Below are 18,893 nucleotides of genomic sequence, written 5' to 3'. Positions count from 1 at the left end.
GGTGCAGCAACGGGAAGAAAATCCATTGTAGGAGATTCTCCAGCTACGACTGGATAGGGAAGAGTGGGACCAGGCAAGGGCAGCCCCAGGAGGGGTGTTGGAGGAGGATGGTGTGGTCAGCCGTGAAAAAAGGCTGCAGATAGGTAGAGAAGGATGAGGAGGTAGTGCATCACAGTCACAGAGGATGTCATTTGTGACTTTAAGTAGGGCCGTTTCAGTGCTTTGGCAGGGGCGGAAACCAGATTGGAGAGGCTGAAACATAGAGTTGCAGGAAAGATGGGCATGGATTTGGGAGGCGTCAACATGTTCAAGGAATTTGGAGAGGAAAGGGAGGTTGGAGATGAGGGCAGTAGTTAGGAAGGACAGAGGGGTCAAAGGTGATGAAGGTAGATTTGAAAGGAAGCAGGACAGTACTTGAGGAGATGGAACCAATTACAATATCAGCTAGCATGTGGGCCAGGAAGGGAAGTTAGGTAGTCAACCGTTCAGTGGGAATTGGGTCGAGAAAGCAGGAGGAGGGTCTCATCGGCAAGATAAGCTTAGAGAGGGCATATGGGAAGATAGGATTGAAACTAGAGAGATGTACGCTCAGATGTAGAGCAGAGGGAAACAGGATAGAGGTAAAAGAGAAGAGTAAGAAAGGGGAACTGAAAAAGGGAAAACAAAAAGATGAGTAAAGGAAGAAAGAGTGACAGAAGTGAAAGAAGAAAAATACAGATAGAAGTAGAGGAGAGACAGAGGTGAAGGGGGTGGAAATGATGTTGTTCAAGGTCTCCAGAAATGCAAAATAGTTTGGGAGTTGGATGTGGTGTTTAATTATGATGCTGCCTTACTCAAAGATGACTCAAACATATACAGCCCACTCACTAGATGTGGCATATGCACCCATGCACTGCTCCAAAAGATTGGACACCATCGCAAGGATTATCCTCCCAGAAATAGCATTCCATTGGGGGGGCTTCTGCCCACCCCTCTAACAACACCAGAACCCCAACCGGATTCCTGTGTCGGAGATCATTCCGTATACATTGGCTCTTGGTGGCTTTCCCGCCACCAAGGGGGAGTGTGCCATTGCTTAGCTGTGAAATCCTGATGGTGCTGCAATTAAAGGGTTAGAAGCACCCTGAAGATGAGAAGATCGGCATCCTGATAGGCCTCGTCACAGACTGAGGCCTACACAAGAAGACAAGTGGGGACCAGAATGAAGGGAGAGGAGGCTGCTACAAGGCCCTCTCCCTCCATTGGGAAAAGGCCGGGGTCATTACCACCACTTCCCAGGGCCTACAGCCACCTTCCACTTTGCAGCACCGGTAAGCAGGGGCAAATGGGAGGGAATTACTCCTGGGCCTGCCCCCACCCCCACTTGCATACGGTGGGAGGGGAAGAAATGGCTAGTGGCAGGGGTGGAGGGACAGGAATTCCGGATGGGGTGATGAGGCATGGTAAGCCTCACTGCCTGCTATTTCCATGATTCTCTGCCATGATCCCATCCAATTTCAGGTGGGATCATGGAAAAGAATCTGGCCCCTTGCTTCATATTACTTAATTGGAATATCAACCATTCATTGGTTAGTAACATGATCAGATCTAATATTGAGCCCACCTGCTATTAAGGTGATGCAGTGGATGGACAAAATGTGTTTGACCTAATGTTATGCATCATACTGTAGTCCCAACCCACAAGGAAACCATTATGAGAGTATGGCTACTGCAGTTGTTCCTTCAGACTTCATGTCATCACTGGGAAATACCCTCTAACACGTCTGTATATCACAGGATCTCTAGTTAATTTATTTTATTTTTGAAGTTACTGGTGCTTATATCCATTAACATAGTTGGGGTCTGTCTGTAGCTTATATGGGTTATGTTGGGCATACAGATCAAAGAGGCCTCTATATCAGGCAGGTTGCAGCTCGCAGTGTTGCAATGACCCTTTCAGTGATATCTTTGTGGTGCCCTGCTCTCCATGCTTTGTGGTCTTGGACCATCATTTTCAATTCAAGTTTGTAGTATGTCTAAAAGTTTTAATTTCATATGTTCAATAAGTTTGTGGTACAACATAATAAATGATACACTTGCTGATCAAATGGAACAGTAAATTATTAAGTTTACCTGTCATCCTATTTGTGCTTTATTGTTATATAGTTCATACATAAGTGTAGCTTTAAGTGTTTCAGTGACAAAGGGCATCTTTGTATTAGCCATTAGGTAATTTAATTTAAGCCACAAAGAAATGATATTTCCCAGCCTACAATAGATGCAAACTAAAAGTTTTCTCTGCATGATTTTCCATTAACACAGGATGCATTACATTGCTTGACTTTAAAATATATATTTTGTTTTAAAGAGGTTAATGGCATTTCCATGGCATTGTTCTACTACTTGCAATTATGCATCTGGCTCATTAGAAGACTGATATTTACAGGATCTTTTTGGTTGAATAAGTAAATACAGAACGTAGACATTATGCATCAAACCCAACAGGCAGCTTAATACAGGTAGACTATATTTTACGAAGGTAGCAAAATCGGGACAGTGTCTGCCTATGGCTTGGGCCGAGTCTGCGCTGGCAATGAGGAAGGCAATTTTGCAAGACCAGTCTTTCCTCCTAATTTTAATGGACTTTTTGTGCATGAAAAATGGGAACAGGGAGCCTGGCTAGCAGCATGATTGTCTGGGGGTGGGAAAACAGGATGGCAGCAGATCTTGACTTGCCATTAAAGGGAAGGGGAAATTTTGTTTTGGCTAATCTTTTGCTTCCAATAGAAGAACAGTGAGCAGCCACAGAAAAGTCAAGAGTTACATGAAGAAACAAAGACACTTCATTTACATGGGACAGGCAGATGCCAGTTTGGACACATCTGTGGCACCTGCCTGCCCATGTTGGCCGGAAACTCACCCGAGGATGGGCGGGTATACACCCAGGTCCCACTCAATCTTGGTCATGGTCGCCTCAGCAACCTGTGCAAGGGGGCCAATCTACAAAAGAAATTAAAATAAAAAATATCCTGCTGTTCAGGGGTCCAGGCCACTTGCCTAGCTTGGACCCGACCTATGGAGTTCACATTCGACCTTGTGGAGATGTGGGAACTCCTGGTATAGGCCACCATTTGCCTTAAAAGTGGCAGTCAGAGGTTCTATAGCTCCATTCACAGCGTTCATGACAGAAACTGTTTGGGTTTATTTATATTCTACCAATTCCACTTGCTCCTATTCATTTGTGATGGGTGCTGCACTCAGTGTTTCCCCCTCAATACTCCCTCCCTCTTCAAATTGGGATCATTCTTACACCAGATGGAGTATGTGATACGCAGGTTCAGGCTGACCTCAGTTATCACTAATTCATCTTGGAAAGACCTTATAGGAAGAGAAAAGTAAGATATGGAACAAGGGTTTCAGGATGGAATACGTTCCAAGAGAGGTAAAATAACAATGCATGCTACTGTTATGAAATGTTACTAAGCAAGATAAGTGAGAGACTAAAAAAGGATATTTGCTGGCTGGTGGCAGCACACTTCCAAACTCTCCTTCCCCAACTCCTTTTACAGCCCCCAGATCAAAAATGCCTAGAGCCATTTCTTCAAAACTGGACAGATTTCCAATGGGAAATCCCCCAGCAGTGTGTATCTGTTACCATGGTTATGAGCAACACTCTCTGGAAAACAAGGCATCCAAAAGTTAGAAATTGGTAGAGCACATGGACAGCCAACCCTGTGGTCAGTACACATCCCTCCCTATGTGAGTGAATTCCAATGAGTCAGGCATATCAGTTCTGGTGGCAGTGTTGGTTCTGAGCACACAAAACAACATTTGTGTCTTAGTAAGGGCTAGTTATATGTCCTACAAAAAGTGTATCCTATGGCTTCTCTGTAATGAAAGAGTATGTAGAAAAGGAAAACGTTTTTTTCCATGCTACCTCCCGGAGGGTGCTACTGCTCACAATTTTGGTTTGGGCCATGAGGTCGGAGGTGCACTACACATTCTTTTAAAGCCCTTGCAAGGTGTTCAGCAGAGTCTCAAAAAATGTCATCAAAGCCTTTTGTTCATTAACCAGCTCCCTTCCAAAGGCTGGCCCACAAGTAAAATGTAAATGTGGGTTTAGTTACTTTGGCACACTTAATACCCCAAAACTTCTCTCTTGTTTGTTCCCTATGGAGCTGGGAGGCTCAATTCATTCGCTTCGCAAACCCCATCCAAGCAGCTTTGATTTCCACTTTACACATGACCACTGGAGCCTTGCAATATCAATTTGTTTAATAGTACACTGTATTCATTAGTAATGAAGCTAAAATCCAAATTAATTTGAAAAGTAGAAAGTATACCATTCATAGCTAAAGAATATAGTCTAAAATTTAGTGGTTATTATGCAGGCATTAAACATTCTATTTTAAATGAGTTAAAGCCTCTGCTAAAATAATGAACTGAGGAATGTCATGTGAACATTTTAAAATTCATCTGCTATTATTCCCAACAGTAATTTATTTGTAGGCTGGTATGATTCATTACATAAAAAAACTTTTTTTGATTTGATAGAGCTCAGTAAACTATGTAAAGATCTTTAAGTTCAACTTCTTAGAATCAATCAATGACATAAAGCCAGAAAAGTTAGCAGTTAGTGATTTTAATTTGTTTAACAATTAAATGTATGTTTCATTCAAAATTGATGTTGAAGTAGGCTCGCTCAGTAATCTTATAAAAAGGTAGTGGTCATTATTTTGTCATGTGGCTATGGATTTTTTTCACCTGAATGGAATATATGAAGCTAATTCTGATCATAACTCATATTTAAAACTCTAAATTATTTTAAATGTAAATACGCAGTAAACCGGAGTGATTGAAAATTTACACATCTTTCTACAACAGGACCAAATGTCCCAAAAGGTTTAATACAAATTTTATAGCACTGTGTTTTGTTTAGTGTCTGCATCAGCTGAAACAACAGTTTGTGCCAGCAGCATCCAAGAACCAATTTTCTTTATAGGCTTGCTGCTATAACTAGCTCTGTATTGGAGCAGAGAGCAGATAATGTGATGTATTAGAAGAGGTTTCTGCCTTTGAAGTTATAGGCACAAATTTTAGGGAATCAGAAAGAAATGATGACAATTATTTTTATTGATAATTACCGCAGACCAGTTCATTCAAAGATCTTTATATAGTTTATAAGTAATAAATCATTGTCATGCAGTATTAATACACAGGCAAGTGAAATATTTTGTAGAATTTTTAGCAATTAAGTACTAGACTGAATTTCAAAGGATGGTACAGTAACAGTTTTAATCATTTACATTCCTAAGTTTCTCTTGTAGATTTGAAAGAAGAAGGCCTTTGAGCCCATTTGAACTTGACCTTCTAGAATGCCAACTCTATTGTCTTCCCATGTTTTTAGCTTTTATGTCCACCTGAGCAGGTGGGCAGACCCTCTGTTTAATGCATCATTCAAAGGACAGTGCCTCTGACAGTGCAGCAGCCCCTCGACGGCACTGGAGTACCAGCCTAGGTTTTGAGTTCAAGTATTTGTATGAGACTCAGGCCCACAAATATCTAAGACAAATAGAGTGAAGGTGCTATGAACTAAGCAAAGCTGACACCTACTGTACCCAATCTCAGCTGTGTCTCTGTGGAGGAATGCCAAAATGAGACCAGTCATTCCCCAGGCTGTTCTCAGTACTCCTCTAGGACACTTCAGAGCAGCATTGACAAAGGCTTGGGAGCAGCTTACCTGTTCATCCCTCTCTCATAGCTGGTGAAGAGTCCAAGAAGCCAGGAAAAAAAGAGGAAGCAAAATATAACAAGAAAAAATGAATTGCATCTTCACAAAAAAATTAATTAACTGATTTTTTTAAAAATTGAAATGTTATAACATCTATTGAACCATAATATCACTAGATTAAAATATTACAGTATCTTTTCAATAATTACAATCAAACAAAATGATATTTAACAAATAAAATATACTTGCTGCAATCAATAATTATCATCCACAATAAGCCACCTTTGCTTAGAACCAATCACCATACTATTTTTCCATGCTTTAAAATTACAGTCACAGCCACCACTTCCTCGATAATAACGCCCCTGTACTCTTCCCTTTCCCCAGCTATTTAATTGAACAATGCACCATCTACAGCACTTTTACTATCAGTGAAAGTGTCTTTAACATAGCAACTTCTGCTATGTTAAAGACACTTCAGGTCAGACCTTTATCCTAGTGTTGTGACTTGAAGCAATGTTGCTGAACCGTCAACATTTATTTTTTGTAATTGTGTTTTGTTTTCAATGTGTCGTTGCAAATAACCTAATTGTGTATTGTAATTCTGCTTAAAATAAAATTGCAAACTATTTCTTTATTATTTTGACAACTGGACTACTTATCATTGGAGCTAGATGATAACCTCCTAGTAGCCAGCTACAGGGAACATTGCTAAAGACTTGGGACCAGGTCTCTGGGCTACCCTCTTAGTTAGAGAAAAATGCAAACAAAGAGAAGAAATGGAAAGGGGTTGCAAATAATATATTTTTTAAGAACTGGATTGATAATTGTAGAACAAGACACTTTGTCCATATTTCCCTTTATTTGAAAAATGACCATCTTTCTTCTTAATTTACAACCCACTACCCAAATTTAGAGTGATTTCATTAGTAGGAGCAAAACTACCAGTAGTCAATAACAAAGTATCTGCTTCTCAAGCAGCTCATCAGCAATTTTACCAGAAGAGTTGATAAAGATATAAATTAAAACACTGACATGACACAGAAAATTGTTTGTAAGAATGTAAAAAGTAAGCTATAAAATAAAATTGCAGTTATGCAAATTACATTATACATGAAATGATGGGAGAGAGAATATATTGCATGAAGGAATTTCCATGAGCCAAATTATCATGTCTCAATCTACACTGTATTTATGTTTAAAGCTTAAATGTGCATATATTTGGAGGTGGTAGAATGGAATAAATTTACCTCCAGGCTTGAAACAGCTCATTTTTTATGAGCAAACTGTTATAAATCTACTTTTTAAAATTTCTTTGTTCTATTTATCCTATGACTTGGTGCATTTTTGCCTTTTATTCCCCATTCATAAACAGTTTCATAACCAGCATTTTTATAATCCCCATTCAGAAATCTTTAAGAATTAACGGTTGAATTATAGATCCATGCAAGAGGGCCACATAGGGACTGTGGAGATTGGAAAAGAGCACAAAAGGACACAGACCACTCTAAAGTAAAAATACTCAATTGGAGGAGGGCTAATTTCAGAGGGATGAGAACAGATATGGCCTGGGTAAAGTAGAATCAAAGATTGGCAGGCAAAACTGTAATTGAACAGTGGGCAGCCTTTTAAGAGGAGTTGGTTCGGGTACAGTCTAGGTACATTCCAACGAGGGACGAAGGTAGGGCAACTAAAGCAAGAGCTCCCTGGATGACAAAAGAGATAGAGAGTAAGATGAAGCGGAAAAAAGGGGCGTATGACAGATGTCAGGTTGATAACACAAGTGAGAACCAGGCAGAATATAGAAAGTTCAGAGGGGAAGTGAAAAAGGAAATAAGGGAGGCAAAGAGAGAGTATGAGAATAGACTGGCAGCTAACATAAAAGGGAATCCAAAAGTCTTCTACAGGCATGTAAACAGTAAACGGGTAGTAAGAGGACGTGGGGCCATTTAGGGACCATAAAGAATATCTACTCATGGAGACAGAGGGCATAGCCGAGATACTAAATGAGTACTTTGCGTCTTTACCAAGGAGAAAGATGCTGCCAGAGTCTCAGTAAAGGAAGATATAGTTGAGATACTGGATGGGCTAAAAATTGATAAAGAAGAGATACTAGAAAGGCTAGCTGTATATAAGTCACCCGGTCCGGATGAGATACATCCTAGGTTGCTGAGGCAAGTAAGGATGGAAATTGCGGAAGTACTGGCCATAATCTTCCAAACATCCTTAGATAAGGGGTGATGCCAGAGGACTGGAGAACTGCAAATGTTACACCCTTGTTCAAAAAAGGGTGTAAGGATAAACCCAGCAACTATAGGCCAGTCAGTTTAACCTCGGTGGTGGGGAAACTTTTGGAAACGATAATCCGGGACAGAATTAACAGTCGCTTGGACGAGTGTGGATTGATTAGGGGAAGCCAGCACGCATTTATTAAAGGCAAATCGTGTTTAACTAACTTGATAGAATTTTTTGATGAGGTAACAGAGAGGATCGCTGAGGGCAATGCAGTTGATGTGGTGTATATGGACTTTCAAAGACATTTGATAAAGTGCCACATGGCAGGCTTGTCATCAAGATTGCGGCCCATGGAATTAAGGGGGCAGTAGCAACATGGATACAGGATTGGCTAAGTGACAGGAAACAGAGAGTAGTGGTGAACGGTTGTTTTTCGGACTGGAAGGAGGTGTGTGGTATTCCCCAGGGGTCGGTGCTGGGACCACTGCTTTTCTTGATATATATTAGTGACTTGAACTTGGGTGTACAGGGCACAATTTCAAAATTTGCAGATGACACAAAACTTGGAAGGATAGTGAACAGTGAGGAGGATAGAGATAGACTTCAAGAGGATATAGATAGGCTGGTGGCATGGGTGGCCAAGTGGCAGATGAAATTTAATGCAGAAAAATGCGAGGTGATGCATTTCGGTAGGAAAAATGAGGAGAGGCAATATAAACTAAAGGGCACAATTCTAAAAGGGGTAAAGGAACAGAGATATCTGGGGGCATATGTACACAAATCGTTGAAGGTGGCAGGGCAGGTTGAGAAAGTGGTTAAAAAAGCATACGGGATCCTGTGCTTTATAATTAGAGGCATAGAGTACAAAAGTAAGAAAGTCACGATGGACCTTTATAAAACACTGGTTCGGCCACAACTGGAGTATTTGGCTCGATATTAGGAGGGCTGCAGGTTCGCGGCAGGGGGGCAATTGGGCGCGAGGGTAACGCGCCCAGTGAAATCAGTCTGACCCACGCGCGATCGCAGCCTAATTGGATCCACTTACCTGGTCTTCCGGGTTCCCCGCTGCTGAGCTGCACGTCGGGCGGACTGCGCATGCGCAGCAAGGGTCTGTCAGCTGGAGGAGCTCTATTTAGAGGGGCAGTCCTCCACTGACAGATGCTGCAACAAATAGGAAAAATTACAGCATGGAGCAGTCCAGGGGGAAGGCTGCTCCCAGGTTAATGATGCCTCACTCCAGGTATCATTGGATGGGGTGAGGAGGAGGGGGAGGACAGAAATCTTCCCCCGGCGGGCGGGAGGAAGCGGCCTGCCTCTGCCACCAAGAAGGCCTGGCTCGAGGTGGCAGAGGAGGTCACCTGCACCACCAACATATCACGCACCTGCATACAGTGCAAGAGGCGCTGCAATGACCTAAGTAGGTCAGCCAAAGTGAGTACACTTACTCATTCCCCTACACTCCGTCTGCCACATCACCGCCACCACCCCACATCTCCTTCTGCACTGCCAACACTACTCTGTCACATCACTCCTCACACCCACTCAAAGCTCATCCTCATCTTACCTGCACATACTCACCTCGCCAGTACTCATCCCGCCACTACCACTCAACCCAATCCTCATACAATCTCATGGCTCGATCTCATACTCACCCTCTCATGCATCTCTTTCACGGTCAGCCTCAATCAACCTGCCACTACCTGTGCTGCAGCCACAGGGCATGCATCACATATGTGCAGTAGGCAGCGTAAGGAAAACGTGTTGTGAGCATGAAGGGGATGCAGAAGGGTGTTTGAGGGTTTGACATGGTTTTTACTTATATTTGATTTCTGACCAACTCACATCACATATTATATTGGCACCACTACTGCCACGTCTTTGCAAATCTTGTCTGGTTTGTGCAATAATGCCCTTTCCTGAGGATCACAATGAAGACCCACAACTGATGCCACCCATTATGTCACTGTATAGTGGGTGTAGGTGTATTTGCTGGGCTCTTTTGTGCAGACGACTGAGAGACGTCGGCGATGTCCCCGGTGGCACCCTGGAAGGATGCGGAGGAGAAGTTGTTGAGGGCAGTGGTGACTTTGACAGCGACAGGTAAGAAGATGGTGCTCGGGCCAGCCGGGAGCAGCTCGGCATGAAGAAGGCTGCAGATCTCCACGACGACATGTCGAGTGACTCTGAGCCTCTGTGTGCACTGCTGCTCAGAGAAGTCCAGGAAGCTGAGCCTCGGTCTGTGGACCCTCTGGCGAGGGTAGCACCCTCTGCGTAGCATCTCTCTCTGCGGTTGCCCTCCATTCTGCTGTGCAGGTGGATGTGTCACAGCACTGTGTTGTGGAGCTCCACGTGTTAGAGGTGGATGGCGTGGCCGGCGAGGCTGGTGATGCTGTTCGCCCTCCGAGGAGGTCATGACTGCAGCTACGGCGGCCCCCATCCGGAAGATGTACATCTGAGGGGGTCCACAATGTAGGTACATGTGTCTGGACCCCGGGGTAAGTGTGCAAGTTTGTGAATTTGATTGTTAGGAGGAGGGTGGTGGAGGCCAAACTTTGTTCAAAGTGACGGAGTGGCCTCCTGCAATGAGTGAGGGTCTTCCCCCCCCCCCCACATCTGTCAAATGGACCTTTGCAGCTGCCACAGGCTGATAGCTGCAACACGTCCATTTCAACTGGGAGTGTTTCCCCCAGTACGGGAAACAGTCCCAGTTGTTTCTAAAATCCCACCCCTCCTGAAATATTCCCTTAATCAGATCTGTTAATGACCTGAAATACCTGAATAAATACTGTCAAGTGGCACCCCGCCGGCTTTAATTGCCTGCGGGAGTCCCACATGCGGGGGCTGCGCGCGCACGTCGGTGCCTCTGTGGGGAACCCGGAAGTGGGTGGGTTGGAGCCGGGCTCCCGACCCACCTCGGGATTCCCCGATTTTCGGAGCCCCCCCCAGCCAGGAAAGCACCCGATAGCAGGTGCTAATTTCGGGCCCATTGAGTCCAGTTCCGGGCAGTGCACTTTAGGAAAGATGTGAAGGCCTTAGAGAGGGTACAGAAGAGATTTAATAGAATGATTCCAGGGATGAGGGACTTTAGTTACGTGCATAGGCTGGAGAAGCTGGGGTTGTTACTCCTTGGAACAGAAATGGTTGCGAGGAGATTTGATAGAGGTATTCAAAATCATGAAGGGTCTAGACAGAGTAGATAGAGAGAAACTGTTCCCATTGGCAGAAGGATCAAGAACTAGAGGGCATAGATTTAAGGTGATTGGCAAAAGAACCAAAGGTGACATGAGGAAAAACTTTATTACACAGCGAGTGGTTAGGATCTGGAATGCACTGCCCGTTAGGGTGGTGGAGGCAGATTAATCATGGCCTTCAAAAGGGAACTGGATAAGTACTTGACAGGAAAAATTTGCAGGGCTACAGGGATAGGGCGGGGAGTGGAACTAGCTGGATTGCTCTTGCATAGAGCTGGTGTGGACTCGTTGGGCCGAATGGCCTCCTTCCGTGCTGTAACTTTTCTATGATTCTTTGAAAATTCATAGCATTTACCATATTCAGATATTGTAGGATTTGGATGATGTGTAACATTAGCATGTACAAACACAGTAATTGTTCACAAGTGCATAATGACAGTGCAGTACCAAAATAAACGTGTGCTTATTTATTCAATGTACTATCTGCTTTCTTCTCAGAGCAAGTAGAATCCAGGTTGCAATCCAACCCAATTTAAAGAGCACCTTTCACCAGAGAACCAGTTGTCACCACTCTCACATGAAGTAGGCACTAGCACAGATGCACACACTGCAGCTAGTAATGTTGATGAAGCACAGCGTGAGCCATCTTATGTAAGCAAGGTGAAGGCACTCTTGGGTAGTTGAGGAGGTTCTAGCTGGTACAGGGTGGAGGCCAATGTGCTGAATGCCAATATGTTGGGCATTATACAAGATCCAAAGGTAATCTGAATAGTGTGAAGGAGTCCAACATGTAAATAGGCACGGCCGTCTCCCATGAATGCTGTTACAGGGTAACGATTGTCTGCACTGCAGTCTGTCTATGATAATATGACAACACTAGTGGCATCTTCACTCAAAACCTGAAAAATGTAAATTATAGGCACCATGCAAATACCTCTCACGAGTGTTCTCATTGTTTCTATAGTTGCTTTGGAGTCCAAACTCAAAGATACACTCATAGCTGGCTTCAACTCACTTGATGAAGTTACAGGCAATTATTTCGAGACCATATATGCTCATATACTCAAACAAATCAGTGGGGTTTGTGAGAAGATGCTGTCTGATCATGGCATGTGCAGGAGCAGCGAGTTGGCACTCAAGTCAGCAACAGTTCTGTGCCATTATGCAGCTCTGCATGTGAGGGCCCTTGCTACCTCTGAAAGAAATGAACCACAATGGCTCCAGCAAAGATGACACCTGGCACTGATGTGGTTGAATTAGGGTTACTCACAGACAGAAGTAGGGATTTTCTGTATCGACTGTAGCTCGCTAGTTAGCTGAACAGCTATCCACCAGTAGAGACTAGGGACTAGGGGAGCATTTAGTAGAACATGCACATGCAGCATGAGAAGTTCATGATGCACACAAGTCAAACGCACAGCAAAACATATTAAGCGTGTACACCACTACCACTGTCCAATTAAATAAAATTAATTCTTCTCTAAGCAGCCTGTGATTCGTTTATTGTGTAGAAATTCACTTTGTTGACCAGTTGGCACACCTTAATCACACTCTTCCTGGTGAGCCTGAACCTCCTCATGCACTGCTCCTCTGTCAACTCCTGTAGCTGACACTGTTTTGGTAGACCTGCTGCCTGGTGTAATACCCACTGTGAACCATGCACCTCCTATGCCCTCTGCTGTCATGGGCCACCCTCTCCTCCTGCTCCACTGCAATATAACTATCAATGACTGCTACATTCATGCCCTCTGACCAAAAACACATGTGCACTACCGATTTCTACCACTGCTGTGATGATATTTTGAAATCTTCCCCTTCATTAAAGTCAGTAACTGACCTGGAGTAAAGTATGCATTTTCGTTTTTGACAGTGCAGCTCCATTTTGCACAAGTTGATAAGTAAAAATCAGCTTTTTCACTCACTTTATTTCATTGATCCATTTTTGAGGCGTAGGAACCCTCACTGTAGTATTAAACATTGATGAATAGTTTTTTTAGCACGTTCTGTTGACTTTGTATTCCTTTTTATGTCTACATTTTCACTAAAATTATTGAACTGAAGAAAATGTAGTCCTTTATACTAAACAATGGAACCAAAAAAAGTGCCTCATGCTTTTCTGAGGATGTACAAATTCCCTAAGTTCAACATAGCAGATATATTACAACACCACTGAGAAGAAAGTGGAGACAACCTTGAGGAAATCCTAAAGTGCAGCTTCTATGTCTCAGTACACTTGAAATACTACTTACATTGCGTATGCCACCTGGTCATTTTATAAGCTACTGGATACTCTTTCTATGAAGCTTAAGGCTGACAGAATTAGGCCTAGGGTATCATTTCACGAGATTAAATATTTAACCACTGTGTGATAAAAACCTTTGATAGTCTCAAGGTTGCAATTGGAGATATGGCAGCAGGTGTGGTAAACGGAAACACTAATGGATTTAAAGTCCAATTAACTACATTGCCTTTTCATACAGCAAAACTCTCTGGGCTCATCTTAAGGCCTTTAACGTGCTTAAGTCATGAATGAATCCTGTCCTGCAAAACAAGAGCCAGAATCCAAAGTACTGCTGTTTTTGGCATCACACATCTCAGGAGACTCCTCAATAAGTTCAGTCATTGCTTTTATGGAGGATAAACACCAACATCGAATGGCTGGGCCAACCCGCCTGTTTCCATGTTGTAATTTCTATGAAATTCTATGTAAGAAAATATAGTACTCTAGGGGTATTCCTGTGGCCAGTTTTAAAAGAGACAAGCAGAACTTTTAACAGCCTTAGTGCTCTTCTTACAATACCACCCTTATACAGATCAAACAGCATTTCCAATGGCATTCAGGCTCATATTTTTTTTCCTGACAATCTGATATGGGACAGTTACAGGGAGGGACATCGATGTCCTTTTAATTTTGAACACATTAAATTATGGGCGGCAAAATTGGTTTTGCACCAGAAACTGGCACAAAGTTGTCGGCGCACTTGGAACGTGCGCCTGAAGATATCTGCCCACGGCTCACTCTAAATTTGGCCTTATCTACATAAAACCAGTGTGCAGCGGACGCCAATCGGACATCCCGATGCAGCTCGCCAGTTGAGGCTCTGGAAAATTAGGACAGCTCTGACGTGGAACTGACCTGCAGTTAAGTCCTGGGGGGAGGCGAACAGGATGGGGGAGCGAGCCCGGGCCTTCAGCAGCTTACAGTATTGCTGTGGAGCCAGAAGGAAGACTCTTGTTTCTCCTGGCTCCACGTAAAAAAAAGTTTTACTTATCGTTCCGTCAGTGGCCACCAGCAGTCCCTTTAAGGATTGCTGGTTAGGCTGCAGTAGACCCAGAAAAACTGAGCAAAGCATTCGCGGTACATGCTCTGCCCAAGTATGCCGAATTTGGCAGCAGGGTACTAAAACAAGCGTTAGGCCTCGGATTAGCATATTCAAGGTGTCTAACCCATTTTAGGAGAACTCCCCAGGCGTTTCTGGGGGAGATCGCTCGTACCCAGAAATTGGTCCCCCCCAAATCCCATTTTAATCCAAAAAAATGGGCATGATGGGGAACAAATTGTCCCCCATGGTTAGCAGAGCTGTTGAAGATCATTATATCCTAGAGTTTCATAATATAACTTGTAATTCAGAATTATCGCCCTCCTTCCAAAGGAAGCTGGGAAAATGTTTTAATGTCACAAATTAAGAGATGCTTCACTTTTGGGTGTCAGCATCTGACCTTCAAGGACTGCCAAACAGAATTGACGTACTTCTCCGCCAGGAATGAAAATTACAAACCTACTCAAACTACAATGCATTTGTACAACTACTTCAAAATTTCAGTGGCCTGGAAGTAAATCGCTTTCCTGCACTTTCTTTCTGTGCGTCAGTAGGTTGTACAGAGATGCCAACCATAGGACGCCTGTGCTTCAAGAAGAAGGTCCAACACCACCTTCTTAGGACAACCAGAGATGAGCAATAAATGTAGCCTCGCCTGTGTTGCCCACATTCTGAAAACAAATATAAAAAAGCACCTATATCGATCAACAAAACAAAGGTTTTAAGCTAATCCCAGGCTGAACCACTATATCACTTACCAGGCTGTATTTTAGTTAATATGCTAGAGACATGCATATGACATTTGATATGATTTTCATATACTTGACATTTTTATATTGTAGAATGAAGTACAAAATTTGTGGAAAGAAAATACAGAAATACTTTCTCAGGCAAAGGACTATGGTTATGATGTTGTTGATACATTTAGTATCACTATGGGACGCTATAAAGAATTTCTACAGGGAAAGTGTGCATGTCATTTTCATGAGGTAACTAAACTGCTTTTTTAAAAAAAATATGTTTTTGCTAAAGTTTTTTTTGCAATCAAAATGTTACACTTACATTTTAAGTGCATTTATCTTGTTAAACTACAGCACTGTAACTTCTATCTAGCTTCATTTATTTTCCCTAATTAATTTATTAAGCAAAGATATATGATATAACTTGTTTAAGTCTTGCAAACATTGTAGCACTACCAACAAAATACTATTCAAGTTATAGCTAATGATTAGCAAATATTTATGAATAAATATTATCAGTGGCATGTACTCTGGTAGTTATAATGCTGCTTAACAACTATAAATGTGCTGTGTTGTCAATTCAAATCCATCTATCCCACAGTTGGGGTGCGTTTTGTCAGTTCTCACTAGGCCACTGGCTAAAATGCAGTGCTGCATTTCAGGGTGGTGAAGTTAAAAGAAGACATTGGCCTTGAATTTCCACATCATCTTCAGCACTTACACCATTGTTAGGCCGTTATTTCACTGAAAAGATCGAGGAAATTTGGGTACATTTATGCCTTTATTGCACTAAATGAAAATTTCCTTGATCTTTTTAACAGTGCACATCTTATACATGTCAAAGCATAGCTGCTCTGCTCAAGTATACAAAAGTTCCCTGGGTTTACACCACTCCTGCAATTGGTGTAACTTTGCACCCAAAAAAAATCTAATAACCCCCCAGCACTTCGGACAAATATAAGTGAGGAGTTGGTGGACTGAAGAGGGCACCAACTTCTCTTACTGATTACAGGCTTCCAAGAAAGACCATAAGAGATAGGAACAGGAGTAGGCCATTCGGCCCCTCGAGCCTGCTCCGCCATTTAATGAAATCATGGCTGATCTGATTTTTACCTCAACTCCACTTTCCTGCCCTTTCCCCATATCTTTTTTTTTAACTCCTTTCTTCACATTTTTTAATCACTGACACCTGGACTTAATTTTGCATAGTGCTTTCCTCTTCCCAGAAAATGTTTTTGGGACCCCTGACTTCCCTCACCCCCAAACCCACACTCAGATCGACTTCGGACATTGGATGACTTTCCCCTGGTCATACAACTCTATGCCATCATAATAGAGGAGGAGTTACAGCACCAGCATGTCCAGGACAGGAGAATCAGCCAGCATGGTTGAGGACAACAGCCCACCAATGTGTGCATAAACCGCACTAGGACCTCTCTGAGGAGCTGTACATTTGACAGCTGCGCCTCTGCAAGGATGCCAGTGGACATCTCTGCCAACTTCATCGTGAAAATTTGTAATTTTGCTCTACTGCCATAACTGCTCTGTCCGTGGCAATTAAGCTATGACAAAAGGGAATATGATGAGCTTAGGAAAGAGGCTAAAAATACAATTAGGAAGGCAAAGAGGAAAAATGAAATTAAAAAATCAAAGAATATAAAAGAAATGTAAAGCATTCTATAGGCACATAAGTTAAAAAAAGGAGAATGAAGGTCCACTAAGGGATGAGCAACATAAACTCACAGGAGATGATGCTGAATTGGCAAGGATACTGAATAGATACTTATGCCTCAGTTTTCACTGAAGAGGCTAACAAAGAGGAATTGACAACAGTAGAAGAAGTCAAAAGAGATATTACAACAGTTAAAAGTCAGAGCCAAAAATCTAGCTATCTGATTAGATATTTTAAATCCAAATAGAAAGGACATTGATGCCAGGGTAATATGTTCCAGAGTTGACCAATTCAAGTAAAAATGTAACACATGACCATAGAATTAGAAAAGTCTTGACCAGATACAATTTGAATCACATCTTGTCAAAAATAAATGCTCTTTTGGAATATACAAATGAATTGTTCTTTTTTTCCTTTATTTTTAGGTAGATAAATATGAATTTTCCAAATCAACGATTCATAGAAAAATAAGACACTCAACATACTTCTTTGCTGGAAAGGACAACTCAAGTAATAGCAAACATTCAGCGCTACAAGACTTTTTATCTGTTTTTAAATCACACTATCATGTCAATGGTCCAATTAACCAGGCTTATTCAGAAATTCTCCTCAGCAGGATCTGTGTGAACAGATTGAATATTCTGAGCACTCAGCTATAAAAAAGACACTTTTTACAGTTTAGAATTTGCTGCTTCCCTTGAGATTAGTGCAAAATACCACATGGCATGTATTCCATTTCTCTCTGATTGGCTACAAATGCTACCACCAAAGACATGTGACATTTTTTAAACCTTTATGAAATCAATATGTGCCCCTGCAAATTTGAGGCTTCAGAATGGCAGATGGAAAGCCAGAAAATTGATGTGACTCGCTGTCTGGCTAGATGAATTGCATGAACAGCTGTAGGCGAAACAAAGTATTTTACACAAGATTAAGCACACAAGAGATCTGAAGTCCTTAACTAAGCCATTTAATCCTTTCTGTGCAATATTCATTCACTTTCTGCACTATTTTTGCCAAATCAATATAATGCTGGATTTCTGACTAGCTTTTATTTTTGTATGTATTGTTCACTATGAATTACATTTCCCAGATATTGCTGGTGATATCAAATTATATATACCTCACAGTGCCTGTATTTATACTGCCTTTTTTGTGGTCTGCAAAAAATAGTTTAGAATACTGCTTGTATTCTCAAATGTCTTAAAAATATTTTATGCACAGAGAATGTTTTATATTTACAAAATGTTAATATTTTTGTACATCTACTTTTAATACTTTTTATATGTTTTTAACTTTTCTATGAAAGTTGATCGTGTTTAAGTGTGTGACACTAAGGAAGACAAATGTTTTATACATGAATGCATTAAGTACCAATGTATTTGGAAAATAGGAATAAAGAAAAAATATAATTTGTCTATCTTGAAGCCATTTTTTTATAAAGGCATTATTCAGTCACATTGCGGGTTGTCCTTTTAATATAAATCTTATTACATAACTTTACTATAACCATAAAAATAACATAGCACATATTCCAATAAACTAGTAGATCTCCCCATCATTGCCCAAGTTGAATTAAAGGATGTGATGTTTTATAACAATGGGGGTACTTATGCCATTTAGGGCATAACTGGGGGCCACAGTGACTGAAAACTTCAAATTGTATCTTTATTAAATGGTATTCTGAGATTTTTACTTTATGTGCATTTAATTTTTACCGCTTACCATTTTAAAAGCTGAGACTACACTGCAAGATGTATCAGTAGGAGGTATATATTGTATTTATCAGTATTGGGTAGAGGAGTTTAGCTATACTTGGGGTCAATCCTGTACTTTTGTAGCAGTGGTAGCAGTCCTGTGGTTTGGTAACATAGGATGTTGGTCCTGGGCTTTAGTAACACTGGGGAGTGGTTCTGGTGTCTGGCTGAACTTGGGTGGGGACCCTGGATTTTGACAGCACTGCAGTGGGACTGCTGGAACTTGGCAACACAAGTCGATCCTTTGGTCTAGCATCAGTGTGGGGTT

At 41.9% G+C, this 18,893-nt stretch overlaps 1 protein-coding gene across 3 annotated transcripts in view; it reads left to right on the top strand.

Annotated features, from left to right (window-relative positions):
- The window catches only part of cped1 (cadherin-like and PC-esterase domain containing 1), a 208,361-nt gene extending 190,104 nt beyond the window's left edge, over positions 1-18,257 (top strand). Inside the window, exons 21-22 of one of the 3 annotated variants that reach the window (XM_067999517.1) lie at positions 15,299-15,445; positions 17,294-18,257. In XM_067999517.1, the coding sequence (XP_067855618.1) occupies positions 15,299-15,445; positions 17,294-17,527 (381 nt within the window). In that variant the 3' untranslated portion in view covers positions 17,528-18,257. Of the gene's footprint in view, positions 1-15,298; positions 15,446-17,293 lie in introns of those variants that run through there. The other 2 variants (XR_010966204.1, XM_067999518.1) reach the window with 2 other exon arrangements.
- The last annotated feature ends 636 nt before the right edge of the window (positions 18,258-18,893 follow it).

This window comes from Heptranchias perlo, chromosome 18, assembly GCF_035084215.1.
Source record: "Heptranchias perlo isolate sHepPer1 chromosome 18, sHepPer1.hap1, whole genome shotgun sequence".
Lineage (NCBI taxonomy): Eukaryota > Metazoa > Chordata > Chondrichthyes > Hexanchiformes > Hexanchidae > Heptranchias > Heptranchias perlo.
Note: the sequence above shows the minus strand (reverse complement) of the source record. Positions and strands in the feature narration are given on the sequence as shown.